This window comes from Dromaius novaehollandiae, chromosome W (assembly GCF_036370855.1).
Source record: "Dromaius novaehollandiae isolate bDroNov1 chromosome W, bDroNov1.hap1, whole genome shotgun sequence".
Classification (NCBI taxonomy): domain Eukaryota; kingdom Metazoa; phylum Chordata; class Aves; order Casuariiformes; family Dromaiidae; genus Dromaius; species Dromaius novaehollandiae.
In genome coordinates, this window is record NC_088130.1 from 15,611,740 (window position 1) to 15,625,699 (window position 13,960).

The 13,960-nt window shown below is 40.6% G+C and overlaps 1 protein-coding gene across 1 annotated transcript; it reads left to right on the forward strand.

Moving 5' to 3' along the window:
* The first annotated feature begins 7,478 nt into the window (after positions 1-7,478).
* Positions 7,479-13,754, forward strand: LOC135324366 (probable gluconokinase). The gene is made up of 5 exons (XM_064500416.1): positions 7,479-7,596; positions 8,120-8,150; positions 8,571-8,657; positions 10,276-10,319; positions 12,728-13,754. Exons 1-5 carry the CDS (start codon positions 7,556-7,558, stop codon positions 13,071-13,073), a joined length of 549 nt encoding a protein of 182 aa, XP_064356486.1. The 5' UTR covers positions 7,479-7,555; the 3' UTR covers positions 13,074-13,754.
* Positions 13,755-13,960: the final 206 nt, after the last annotated feature.

Here is a 13,960-nt window from a genome sequence, read left to right on the forward strand (position 1 = left end):
AACAATATTCAGTTTGTGATACAGCTCTCTTTGTAGCTTCTGATTTTTGTTATTAATTCCTTTCTAAATTACTTCAAGGATTATTTGCTCTTTATTGATCCAGATCTTTTAATTATGTAAGAACTAACAAGGGCAGGATCCTAAATTGTAATTATCTTTGTTGCTGACTTCCTTGCATTTGAGAGGCTGTATGGCATAACACTTAAGTATGTTCATAAGTGACTGCAGAATGAAAGCATGACTATTCAGGAACAAGATGTGGAATAACCAAATGCAAAAAACCTCAGATACACTAAGAAAGCACATTTTAAAAGCATTCACTGTTAATTGCTCAGTAAGAGTAATCTTACAAGTTACTTTTTAGGAGCAGCATTTTAAAATATACTTGTTCCCCTTGCCACCCTCCAAACTCTACAGGTGGCTACATTTTACTAATGCATTGAGTGCTTTCAAAATTCATGGTGCTACATCAGTGCACATTGTTGTTGTTATCCTAAGTAATGTTGAAATAGTATGTATGTATGTATGTATGTATATATGAAATAGAGTATGTAAGTTCTACCCCCTGGGTGTTAGAAGGCAAGTGACAGATGAGAAGATAAAATAATATAGCTCTTGTAGAACCTGTACTTCCAATGGAGACCAGAAGCTTTTAGAGTGAGAAAGTAATCTTGCGGAAGCTGGTTCTAATCTCATTTAAACTGGAATAAAACCAGCATAGCTCTGCTGGTGTCATCTTTAGCTGTGCCAGACTTCCTTTTGAAGAGACTAAAGGAAATTGGTTTTGTTCCCATAACTCCATGGCCTCAGCAGCCTTCTACACCCAGGTAGAAAGATCCAGGTGTTTTCCTAACTCTGCTCCAGAGGAGCACAAAAGCATCAGACATAAGCCCAGAACAGAAAGCCGTGACTTTCAGTCACCTTTGAACTACACTGCTGCAGCACTAGCTGCTATTCTGGACTAAAACAACAACCCAGCTTTCCAATTTCCTAATTTTTTACATTTCCAACATAGTCAAGAAATAACACATTATTATACAAGCTTTCAGACAGATTTTCCTTTGTTGAACATTTGTGAGGACTCTTACTGGTTGGACTAGACGGTCCCTAAAGGTCCCTTCCAACCTCAGTCGTTCTGTGATGCTGTGGTTACGTTAATGCATCCACTTTAGTCAGGTTGCAGGGAGGAATTTTTCTGTGGGAGCACAGACTTTGATTTCTTACATTCAATTAAGTTTGGCAAGATTCTTGTGAAAACCTGGAGTTGCTATCAACTGCATTACACTGATACAGTATAGCCCATAAAGTTGTTTTCAAAGACTAAGGAACTACCATGTCAGAAACACAACTAATTTTCCACTGCTTATCTACATTAATTTTCTCAAAAGTTAATCAACTAACCATCAGGTAAGCAGAACATAGTATTTCCTTTGTTGTTGCTGCCAAATTAAAAAGGAATAACAATAGCTTCTGTGTTTAGAACTAAGTGTATTTAACTCTTAGATCTATGTTTTCATAAGCTTCTCTTTATAGAATTAGTTAACTAGGATGAGTACAGGTTTTAGCAGAGTACGAAGTATTGCGTTCTTAACTACAGTTAGATTCACTTACTTAGTCATTTCTCCAGCTTCAGAGTCAACATGAGAACATACTTATGTTATACAGGAGCAATGAAGAAAAATCATGCCCATTTTCTTTTACTTTTTTTTTTGTATTGCAAACTGGAAGTATAATAAAAAATACTTACAACTCATCTTTCATCTCACGTGCAGTGTGCCCAAAGCACTACACTTCACTATGAACAAAGGGCACAAGGTAACATGTACAAATACTTAATGTGATTTTTATAAAAGCTACAGCAGCTTTAGTTTGATTTACCGATCCCAAATTGCTGAAAGCTTGGCATATTCATCAGATGGATGATTTTCTCAGTACTGTGAAATCCTGCTTGGAGCAGAGCGCCACTTTGGTTGTACTGAGTTCTCCTCGGCCTCCCACGTATCTACTGTATGACCAAAGGAAAAGGGAAAGGATTTTAGACAGCATATTGACTGATTTCACATTATGTAAAACAGACCCTGAAAACTTTTGGTGTGATTTTAATTAACACAGCCAAAATTTGAAGCCAATTTACTTCATAATGAGGATTAATTATGTCTAGTACAGAACAAAACAGTATGCTATTTAGTGGCACTTCTTACAGAGAACGTATCATATTGCGATCTCTCATTTATATTTCCTGTCACTAGCTATTGAGGACTTCACTTGAATCCCTAAAGGTCTCAGTAATTTGAGCCTTAGCTCTTTGAAAGATAGCCTTTCTCCCCTTTATGATTCAGGAAGTTGAGATAACCCAATGCATCCTAGCCCTCACTTTTATTAAAACAAAGAAAAAAACCCAGCATCTGTGATGCTGGATACTGTTGGCAAGTTTTAAGAGACCTTAAAACTTTTATAGGAGTTTTCCATTATGTTGTGGTAAGTTTCAATTAGGAATTAGCAGCAGGAAGGGTACATTCTTCCTCCATTTTGGACTTCATAATATTCTGTATACAACAGAATGCTCATTCTTTTCCAGGCCTTTCCTGGTATCTTTGGGAAGGAGGCAGATACAGTAAAGATAAATAGAAATACTTCCAGGAAGGTTAGAGTTACTAAATTCATATTTTGTGTTCCCCTTCTCTAAAATTAGGCAACTAATTTAAGTTGACGATAATGCTTTACTGACTTTTATGAGTTCAGTATCAAGTAATAAGTCAAACCAGAAAGGCTCAGGAAGAGACATTCCAAAATGTCATAAAATATTCACCTTTTTAAGACTTTTTTCAGATACTAGATTTTAAAATAGACACTAAATGTCATTAAGGGGCTAGAAGCACATGCAAGACAAGGATTTTCTGATAGGTATCCTTTAGTTTTGGGCTTTTGAATTCCTGAATGCTCATCCTTCATCACTGTATTTTAAGTTCACTTGTTATTACATATTAAATGTAATAAATAAAACATTGGAAGTTATTTACATTTGTCTCCTGCTTGAATTGAGTGTACTTTGGAATTCATGAAACCACACAGCTTATTACGTATAACTACATCAAAGCTTCAGAACCAAGCTATATGCTCTGCCACCATGCTAAATAACAAGAATTTTCAACACTACAGAGAAGGCGCCTATTCCCACTATGGCAAACGGTCTTCACTGGAACTACAGTACCACAATAAATTTCCTGTGATTCCTAATTAACAAAACCTAATACCACACTCCTCCGTGTTATGATGTTTAAAGAAATAAAAACTAACAAAAAGCACATTTTATCTGGAACTAGGAGTGAAATCCTCATTCAACTCAAATCAAAGGGATTCACAGACCTTAATGGATCTATGAATTAACTAAAAACATTTTAAGCAGATACTGAAGCATACATAATGTGATCCTTTTAAGACTCAACCTTTTACCTGAGTTTTATCCAGTCAGCTGTCTAGTTGACTAGTGATATAAATTACATCTGCACAAATCAAATGAACTACACCAGCAGGAAGTCTGAATGTGTTTGTCTTCTTATACCACCTTCGGGTTGCCTACAGGCTTCTGTGTCTGTAAAATTTGATTAGTTTTCTCCCTTTCCTCTTGCTCTCTCTGCAGTATCTGCACAGCGCGTTGCTGCTCACACAGCACTATGAGCACATGTTCGCATGGTAGCTTAGCCCAAGCTTCAGGAAAAGAGAACTCCTGGCAAGACTTTCTGCAAATACACTGACACAAAAATAGCTGTTAGGTGATGTCATGCCAGCTTGGCTTGGAGCTTTTCATAAAATGCAAAGTTATACGTTACCAAAAAAGCTGTCAAATAGAGAAAATATGTTTTGTAATAATCAAGTCAGATAAAACTGTGATAATCTGGTTACGAAAAGAGAGTTAGACGTGCACGGTAGGCTACGCGGTCAGTTGCTGTTGATGTCAAGAGAATCTCAATGATTGTTGTGAAAGAACAAGATAAATTAAAATTTTAATTCTGGGAATGGGATTAGCAAGTCTGACAATGCTTCCAAGGTGTAAATGACCATGGGTGTTTTTCAAGCTTGTTCACACCAGCATTAGAAATTGATAGCTTGTGAGATACAAGACATTTGGATCTCCCAAGAATTCTCATGTGAATGAAACATCTCCCACTGCCTCACAAGTAATCAGCCAAGAAATTGAGTAAGATACCAGGAAAATTCAATTCGCTTTAGCACAATCCCATTGCTACTAAAGCATAATTTTTATTTAGTCAATGAATACCTTAAAGGTGTCATCATGGTCTACTAGTAATTTGTAGACAGGGCTGTTTGGATGATAGCCTAGTAACTTGCAAAGTTCTGGTCTTTGTTAGGAAATTCTTAATAAGCAAGTGAAATACAGGCTGTTCCAATCTCAATGAAATGGTCAAAGACAGATGGCAGTAAAAAAAGGCAAGGCATTCATCACTCATTACATCATTTGAAGTGCTCTGCAAAGGAAATAAAAGTTTCATAGGCAGTGGGAGACTTAATATGCTTCCTGATAATTTCTTCTGAAGCTTGATTCATATAAAGTCATGCTACCCTTTTTAACTTTAGGAACTAGGACTGACTCAATATTTTTCATTTTGCTTCTATTTGAGAAACTAGTGATACAGTTCACTTAACTGATGTACATTTAGTAAGTGTATGTAAGAACGTTAAAGAAAAAACACATGTATTCCATTTCATTAAAAATGCAAACACTATCAGTTCTCATACCTAAACACAGTTTCTCTTCTTTGGTATGTGCAATGTCACAAACTTACTCATTTTGCAGTCAAGACCGCCCTTCTTTGCAGGAAAAAAACAAAGAGGAAATCTAACACATATAATGAAAATAAGCAGATATTTTCCCTTGACAAAATCAAGTCTTCACATTTCAATTGAACGGACAATGTTCTGCCAATTAAAGAAAAATAAAAGCACTCTTCTATATGTTTCTATGATAACACAAAAAACAGCACACGAAATTTGAAAGGAAAGAATCAAATTAAGTGGATGCATTGTGTTATTAATAATGTGGCCATTTAAGACCTCTTTTATTATTTTAAGCTACTATTTCTCATACACAAGCCTGAAAGCAAAGTAAGCAAAGTACACTACTTCAAAATTCATAGGACAGCGTATTTGAGAAAATATTATTATAAAACATGATTTTAAACTCCAGTTACATTAAAACATTGAGAAATCTATCATATAAGGTCAAATAATCATGCACGTATGAGAAACATTGCTTTAATATATTTAGCACTATTGCCTATTATGGCAATCTGGTATCTGTAACCTAGAGGATGTATTCACTATGCACTGCTCCACGTTGACAGCTGTGGTGTCTCATAAACTAGCGGCTGACCCATACAGCTACAACAGAACATTCAGTATCATATAATCATCACTGGTGTCTGACCAGCATTTCACTTTTTTCCTAGATACTTCCTCCCTTCCCAGTGCCCTAACATTGGCTAGCTCTTCCCTCCATTAGAATCACAGACGTTTGAGCACTGTTGAACACATTCTCTTTTTCCACTGGGAAACCGCGTGTGGGTAGCACATACAGACTTTGGACTTGCTTGGAATTTCTGGACATTTGGCTGTTTAGCCAGAGTGGCAGCTCGGACCAACCTCCCCAAGTCCATAAATGCTTGCCATGCCCACTGTACAAGCACAGAGCAACTCTGCTATTCGTGTACTGCAAATGGCCTGTGCAAGGGCAACATAGTACGTTCTGTATCTACCTTGACCTGCAGGCAAAGGCCACCAGTAAGAAGCCTGAGCTGTAGGTCTGAGACATCCCTCTACCCATTCCCTCAAAGCGGTCCATCCCCCCTCGAAGATACAGACCTAGCACAACCCTTGCAAAAAAGACTATAAAAAAGACTAAAACCTCATACCTTCTTGTTGTCTGTATTCTCTGTTCAAACTGCAATCTTTTCTGTGAAGGGACTGTCACCCAATTCTTTTTACATGCATGAAAGTCTGTTACTTCTCATTGCTACTGTGTTGCAGCACTGTTTGCAGCATTAGCTGTGGACAGCAGTGTCTCTGGCTAGGGCATGATGTGATCCTGCACAGGTGAACTCTAAGAAAGGAAGCCAAAAATGAGCTAGATAGGAAAGTTCTCATGGTCTTCCTCCAGAGACTGCGCTCAAAAAAGGGACTTTTAGAGACATACAGCAAGGGCTCTCTTGGTTAGATTTCAAAATAAACATCTACAGAGAACCACAGTCTTTTGTCTGACACTAATGCAGGGCATACATAATAGGCTGATGCTTGTCTTAAGCCACAAGGTAGAACAGCTTTCACGATCCCAATACATGTTGCGTTCCGTATTCAGAAATAATCAAATCCCAGCCGTTCTACAGTACCACTCCATTTGATCTTTAAAGAATAATGTCGCTAAAGCAGAAAAACGGTAATATAAATACGCAGGCTTATTAATTCGTGTACACTATTAGGCTGCAAGTAGTAAATACAATGTTAGGAATTACTAGAAAACCAGAAACACCTAAACCAGACAGAAAAGCTACCGGGGAAAAAAGGGTGAACAAGACTATCCAGTAATTTCAATCCAAGCAGCAACTGAAGTTAAGATCCTTGCACCTGGCAGGGGCGTGAGTGAGAGGGAGGTAAGGTACAAGTGTAACAAGAGGCTGACGGAGAGGAGCGCTGGAAGAGTTCGCTGTCTCCTCCAGCGAAGACACCTCAAGGGAGCGACATGCCATCAGCAACATGGACCCGGCGGAGGCACTTCTGCAAGCCGTGGCGGACGCTGCCAGTACTCTGGACCACGGGGCTGCGGTGCCCAGGCAGCCAGAGGCACCAAGAGCAAAAAACCCCGCTGGCTACCCAAGACAACACCGCTCCGGCTCGGGAAGCCCCTTTCTGTGGCCAAACCGCCGGGGCAGGGCCCGTGGCGCTCGCCCTGCCCTTGTGCTCTTCCCCGGGCTGTGAACGCGGCATCTGACCCGGGATGGCCTGTCCCACGTCCTCACGCTCTCAGGACCAACGTAACAGGTGTCAGGGCTATGGGGTAATCCCCTCCGAAGAGGGATTTCGCAGAAAACTGCCTCCTTTCCCCGCGGCCAGCCAGGCCCGCCGCGCCTCCTCACCCCAGGGCCCCGCGCTCCCGCCGCGGCACCGCCATCTTAGGGTCACCCCCCCCCCCCCCGCCGAGTTGCCCGCGGCCCAACGGCAACCCCCGGCCCGGCCCCACCGCGGCCGCGGGCACCCGCCCCGCCGCCGTGCCGAGCCCGGGGACCGCCCGCCCCGCCACTGCCCCCCCGCGGGGCTCGGGGCAGCCCCCCGACATGGCCGCCGCGAGGTCTCCCTCGCACGCGCAGCCTCCCCCTCGCGCGTCCCCGCCCGCGCCGAGGCGCCTTCCCGCCCGGCGGCCGCCGAGGGGAGGCGCCGGGGCGGGCACGGAGGCGGCGCCGCGCCGCGGCTGGGGGGGCGGTGGATCGGGAAAGGGCCGGGCTGGAGGAGCAGGTGCGGCACGGGAGCCGCCGCGGGACTCGCCATGGTGCTGGTGGTGGTCATGGGAGTGAGCGGCTCGGGGAAGTAGGTACCGCGGGCGGGCGGCGGCTGGGCTGCCCTTGCGCCGTCTCCGGGGGATTCTTCCCCAGGCGGAGCCCGAGGCGGCGCCGCCGAAACCCGGCCGCGCTGCGGGGCCGCCGCGGGGAGCCGCCGGGTGCGTGACGAGGCGAGGCCGCCCCGGCGGCGGCGGCCGGGAGGCCGTTTCGGCACTGCCGAGGTCGTGAGCGGCTTCTCTGACCTCTGCCGCGTTGTCCCGGGTGCCCTTCCTGCGGCTGGAGTCTGTTTGTAAATTTAAAGTAATTATTAAATATGCTGGGATTATTGGGAGGTATTATTTGGAAATACTGGGCTTATTGACATGGTCAAGGCTTGCATTTTCTTTGATGTCTCATTCTGGCTGCTGTTGGGGCAGGAAGAAGCAGGCTGAAGGAATGATAACAAGTTACCAGGTTGTATCCGGGGGAGGCAGGAGAACATCTCCTCTCTCAGAGAGAAAGGGGATTATAAAGTGATATTTATCTAACGGGCTTCTTGTGCTCTCTTACAGAACCACGGTGGGGTCGCGTTTGGCAGCAAAGGTATGGTTGTGTTATGTTCCAGATGTTGGGTGCTTATTACCACTCTTCTATAGGGCTTTTTTTTTTCTTGCTGCTTCTGGCAGCTTGTAGTTCACAAATAGCTAGTGTTTATCCATGGCAGAACAATTGCAATTTATCAGGTTAGTCTGTCTTCTCACTAAATTGGGATTGGGTGGCTATCACCAATGCAGTGTGGCCTAAGTTGACTTAAACAACAACCATTATGCGTCAGCTGTTGTGATGTCTTATTAAGCTCACTTTGTAGTTATGGCAAATGTCATTACATAGATGGTGATTCATACTGTGGTGCAAGAGGCCTGTAATTCTTTAGGTGTCTTGATAAACTCTGAGATTCTTATTAGTTAATATCTGGGTTAGGGGAATGATTCCCAATTCCTTTTTTTCCCTTTTTTTTATTAGTTGGGATGGAAACTCTATGATGCAGATGATTATCATTCTCCAGAGAATAAAAAGAAGATGGCAGAAGGAATACCACTAAATGATGAGGTAACTTTGTATACATCCTGACAGAATAGCCATCAACACACTTTTCTTCACAAGCTCTGACAAATCATGGTATGGTATGTTGTGCTTTATGTAAGGTAGACTGACTGTAAACACATGCTGAATTTGTACGGCTGCAGCTGGGAAGAGAGGGAGCATTTTTACGTAACAAAGAGTTATGCATAAAAAGAGTAGAGGCTATTAAATTATACTTGGTAGTTCACAAGTAGTTAAATTCTGAACCAGCATCTATCAGAAATCTCTGTTTCTTAGTCAATATACAGAGAACTGTAGCTTTAAATTACATGTTTTACTTTGAATTAAATACACTAAGACAGACAAACTTCTCTTTCCTGGAAATACATCTCACCACTTTCAGTTGCTACAGTAATTACTCCATAATCTTGCATTTTATACAATCCTACTTAAAATGAGATTCCTTTCCTTTAGCTTGCTGTTCAACCCAAACAGGTCAGATTGGTCAAGCTTACTTTTATAAATAATACTTACAAAATTAGAGACTCAAGTAAATTACAAAAATTATGATGAGATGCTTTTGAACTTCTTCTGGGAAATCCCTAGAAACACAAGGCTGAAGTAGGGTGCTCTTTGAAACACTGACTAGGGACTGAGAAAAATATTCTAGATTCCTATTAAAAGTTCTTGTCTTTCATCATTAGTGGTTGGGAGTTCATATAAGGCAGTATCTCTTTCAAAGCAGCATTGCACAATTGAATGACTAGACCATTCTTCATTGGCATACGATGCCAAGCAGGAGGGAGGTAGTTCTTTTGACACATCAGCAATGCAAAATTGTGAGGGTTGCCTTCGATGGCAGTAGGAAATTGTTCTGTAATGACAATAGCAAAAAAAAAGTTGCATTTATTTGTTCACATTGTCATTTGTTCCATTCATCCAGCAGTAAGTGCGTTGAAAGATGAAATGGGAACAATGGTTTAATGCTCGTAGGTTTGAAAAAAGATACTAAGAGCTTAAAGATTGATCAGATTCACAATATAATCTAATTTTAATCACTTGCATTGCATTTCCAAACTCTACTGGGCAAAGGTGTTGCAAAATGTGGCTGTGATTGCATTTATCTGTGATTGCTGCTGATATAAAAATGATATTATTAATTTATTGCAGATAAGTACATTTAGATCTGTGTTGATACCTCGGAGTAGTTCCTGAAAGCCTCAACTTTGATCCAAAGCATTACCTGAGTATCCCAAGGTGCAAGGGAAAAGAAATAACAATTCAACTTGCGTAAGCAGCTGTCTTAGACATTTCAAATGTTAAGTCTATTCTGTAGAGGCAAGAGATAATTTGACTGTTCTTCAAAGATTTACAAGGCACATGCTATGCATAAATACATATTACTTCCATCAGATAATTCTAGATATTTGTAATATAAAAAGTACTATTCCACTAAAAACCTCTTATTGATAAAAAGACTAGCACATCTTGTTAGCCTTAATGCAGTGGCAGCAGAGATACAAAACTGAACTTGCTCTGCATTACAATGCTAATTTTGCTCTCTAGTCAGATGCTCTGAATGTTAGAAGTGATTATTTCAAATCAATTTCATAAATAATTTTGAGCTAACTTGTTTTGTTTTTAGGACAGGATTCCATGGCTTTGTGCACTGCATGATATATTAAGGAGGTAAGAGAACCTCTATCTTTAATGAGTTGTAGCTGAACAAAACCAAGTATTTTCCCAATTGCATTCCAAAGCAGAAATATATGTAGTGGTATAAAAATACTCTGCAGCTAGTAGAGCCATTCTCTTTTCATTGATCTGAGGTATCATAATAAGGGTGAGCTAACTCCTGAGTAATAATGTGGGAAAGCTGTTGGCAATGATAGTTTTGTTCTACTGTCTGTATTAAGAACTTATTTTTGAACTGGATCTTTTGAAATATTAAATGTGACATTAGCTGCTTCCAGAGGGCATAACCACAGAATACATTGGTAATGAATTTAGGATGACATATTTCTAAAATCTTACTAGTTTCACTCAAATACAGTCCAAAATGATTAGAGCTTTGCTAAACATAAAATTGAATCTCTCTTCAGAAACATTTATTTTCAAAGATTTAAATTAGCCGACCAACTCATCATTCAACCTTGAAGTTATTAACACACACTTCCTAAATAATCCTACCTCAAATGTTCAGAAACAAGCAAAGATAATTCAAAGGAAGTTTCATGCAACTTGAAAGTGAGAAGACTAAAACATATAGCTTTAAGCTCAAATACTTTATTTTTCACCCTGCTTTAATTTGGTTTATTATACTTAACACCTAGCAAGCCTCCTTTGTCAAGAGGAATAAGAAGTTCCAAAGAGCTCAAGCATGGTCAAAATGCTGAATTTGTGTTCTGCATCCTTGGCCACATATTTTTCCATTATCTCCGATATCAGGTCTTCTCTTGATGTTTCAAGTAAGTGGGAGATAAAAGAACAATTTCTGTGAGTTTTATCTGTGTCTTCTAAAAACGGCAGGAGGCTGATGAACTGCTGGGCCTCAACCCTTGGGGGCATTTGGTTCCTATTCAGAAGCATCTAGAAGCACCTGAAACTCAGAGTAGGGGGAAGGTTCAGGCTGGCAAAATACCTACCAAATGCTGTGGAACTGGACACCTGACACAGCTAGTTAGAGCTATGACTCATCCCATGATTGCTCTCCAGTCGCAACTGCATTTCTGTAATGCTGCATTTCACCTCTTCGTACATTTACTGCAAACAGAAAGAGGAGGAGGATCACAGCCAGTAAGTGCCCTTTCCTTTTAGCTTGCTCCCAGTAAGCTGCATCACTTCTTGGATCCTGGGCTCCATTTAGGGATAGATAAAAGAAGAAGGAAGGAGAAGCTAGCCACCCATCCTATGGCATCAGCCACTTACCTCTCATTGTACCACCTTGCTTACGAAAGTAGTCTCAAAGGTTATTCTGTCAAAACTTCTCCTCTAGCCCAGCTTCCCCTGTATCTCCTGCTCCCCAAATTTCTCTTTACTGTGCCTTCCCACAGGCTGTTACTTGCACATGTGCATCAGGAGATTGTACCTTGTTGAAGTGTGGGTTAATTTACTGAGAAATTTATCTGGCTTTGTTATGCTGGAACGTGAACCATGGCTTTCTGTGACACGCCTGCCCAAGGCAGCTCCAGAAACTCTGCAATATCAAGTATGCTCTAACAGTGCCTGATGCCAAGGTGTAAGTGCTTGTACTTGTAAGTAGCTGAGGCTGGCATGGGCTCACCTAGGTGATAACACTACGTGTTACAAGTTCTCTTTTCTTTGTTTGAGGAATGTGCATGATTGTTAAATATACCTAATTTTAATTTGATTAGAGAATGTATTTTCCTGTGCAGACATTTCAGTCACTCTGATTCATAAAGACAAAACTAATTCTAGATTTGCATTTTTGGTGCAACAGACTACCCCCACAACTTTTATGTCTTTATTTTAAGAAACCTCGTCAGTGGAAAAAATACATGCACAGAGTATGAATTAAATTTTATCCAATCCCTTGTATTACTTAAAGTGAGCACACCTGCAGTGCTCCTAGTAATTATGGCTACAGCAAACAATTAAGTTAAATCTGAAACAATGAAAACAGGTGTTGAAAATAAACCTGAATATACATTCAATAACAGAGCTTTGTTTTGTTCAGCAGTCACTTACTCTCTAGAGAGTTGCCTATCATCATTTTTTAGATGATGGATGGGAGTTTCTAAGGATACTCAGTTGCTGCATTTCTCTGCAATTAAGGAAATGCTCATGGCACTTCCTTGCACTATTAGCCACCATTCTTTCAATCAGATTCTAATAATACAGAAGCACCCTAAGATAGAGATTTTAGCAGGAGACTGGCTGGCTTGCTCTTATTTTCAAACCATGTCCTTACATTCATTATAAATTTGATTTCAAAATCCTGTCAAAATAACAAAAAAATGTCAGTACATCTAAGGCTGTTCTCTGCGAGGAACCAGGGGTTGTCTGCTATAGATACAGCACAGAATAGCTGCTATTTTAATATACCAAGTGTGGACATATTTTTTTCTTCTTGGTAGAGAAGAATCATCTAGACAAGATGCAGTTCTGGCCTGTTCTGCACTGAAGAAAATGTATAGATGTATATTAGTTAACGGAGCATCGGCACTTGAAAGCAACAAGCCAGAGAAGCCAGGAGAAAACACAGCACTGAAGATCCTCTTTGCCCATTTGGATGGGCCTATAGAGCTCATTGCTCGTCGCCTGGAGAAGAGGAGAGGACACTTTATGCCACCTGAATTACTTAAGTCTCAATTTGATACTCTGGAGCCTCCTAGAGCACCAGAAAACTTTATTACTGTCAGTGTAGAAAAATCTCTTTCCGAAATAGTGCTGGAAATTGAGAAAGCTATTTTTTCAGAGTGAGGCTTTTTCAGAGTTGTTTCTAAATTATATGTACAGAGACTCTCTCGAGGATGTTTGAGCTGTGAAACAGCATTTTAATTATTTTCTTAAGTTAATCTACTTACTTTTCCCAATACTTAAATGGATTGCAGTATCACAAGCTGTTTTATTACTGTCAATATTCTTATCATGGCTCAGTAAAGGGTGTATAACATGGAACTTTCAAAATCCATCAATGTTGTTTAGCATCTCCGTATGAAGTTAAAATTCCCATTAGTATGGGTGAAAGTGGAGCTACCTAAGCACAACCTGCTTTTGAAAATCCCATCAGGAGTCACACAGTAATTGAAATTCTTGTTTTTAATTTTTTTTACTTTGTCAAACATGGAGGTGAAGGGCAAATCTGCCATTGAGTAATGAAATAATAAACAGCTTTGTAAAAAGCTGTATTTATTTTTCTACAAGTATAAAAGGCAGGAACTTGAATGATGAAGTTCTGTCAGATCTTGAACAAGTTATAGCTTCCATGTTTGTGTGCTTGGCAACCCCACCGGGGGGCTGGGACGCTATGAACTCGTGTTATCTGAACAGCAGCTAGAAAAAGAGGGGAAAAAAGGCAGTGATGGGGAGGCAATACACAAAATGCAATACACAAAATGCAATTCTCTGGAAAGCTTTGGAAATAAAATGAAAGAGGCATCATATTGGCTTTGAATTAACATTCCTCATATGCAAAGTGTACCCATTGATGAAAGCCAGCAGAAGTGAGTCAGCCAGCAAGGTAAGATACTGAGCACAGGACTGATAGATATTTCCGTCTTTTAAAAAACTAACTTTCATTCTTCCAGTGTTGGGCCTTCTCTTTCACTTCTCTCTTTTGGCATGCTTTACTCTTCCACCCAAGCCTA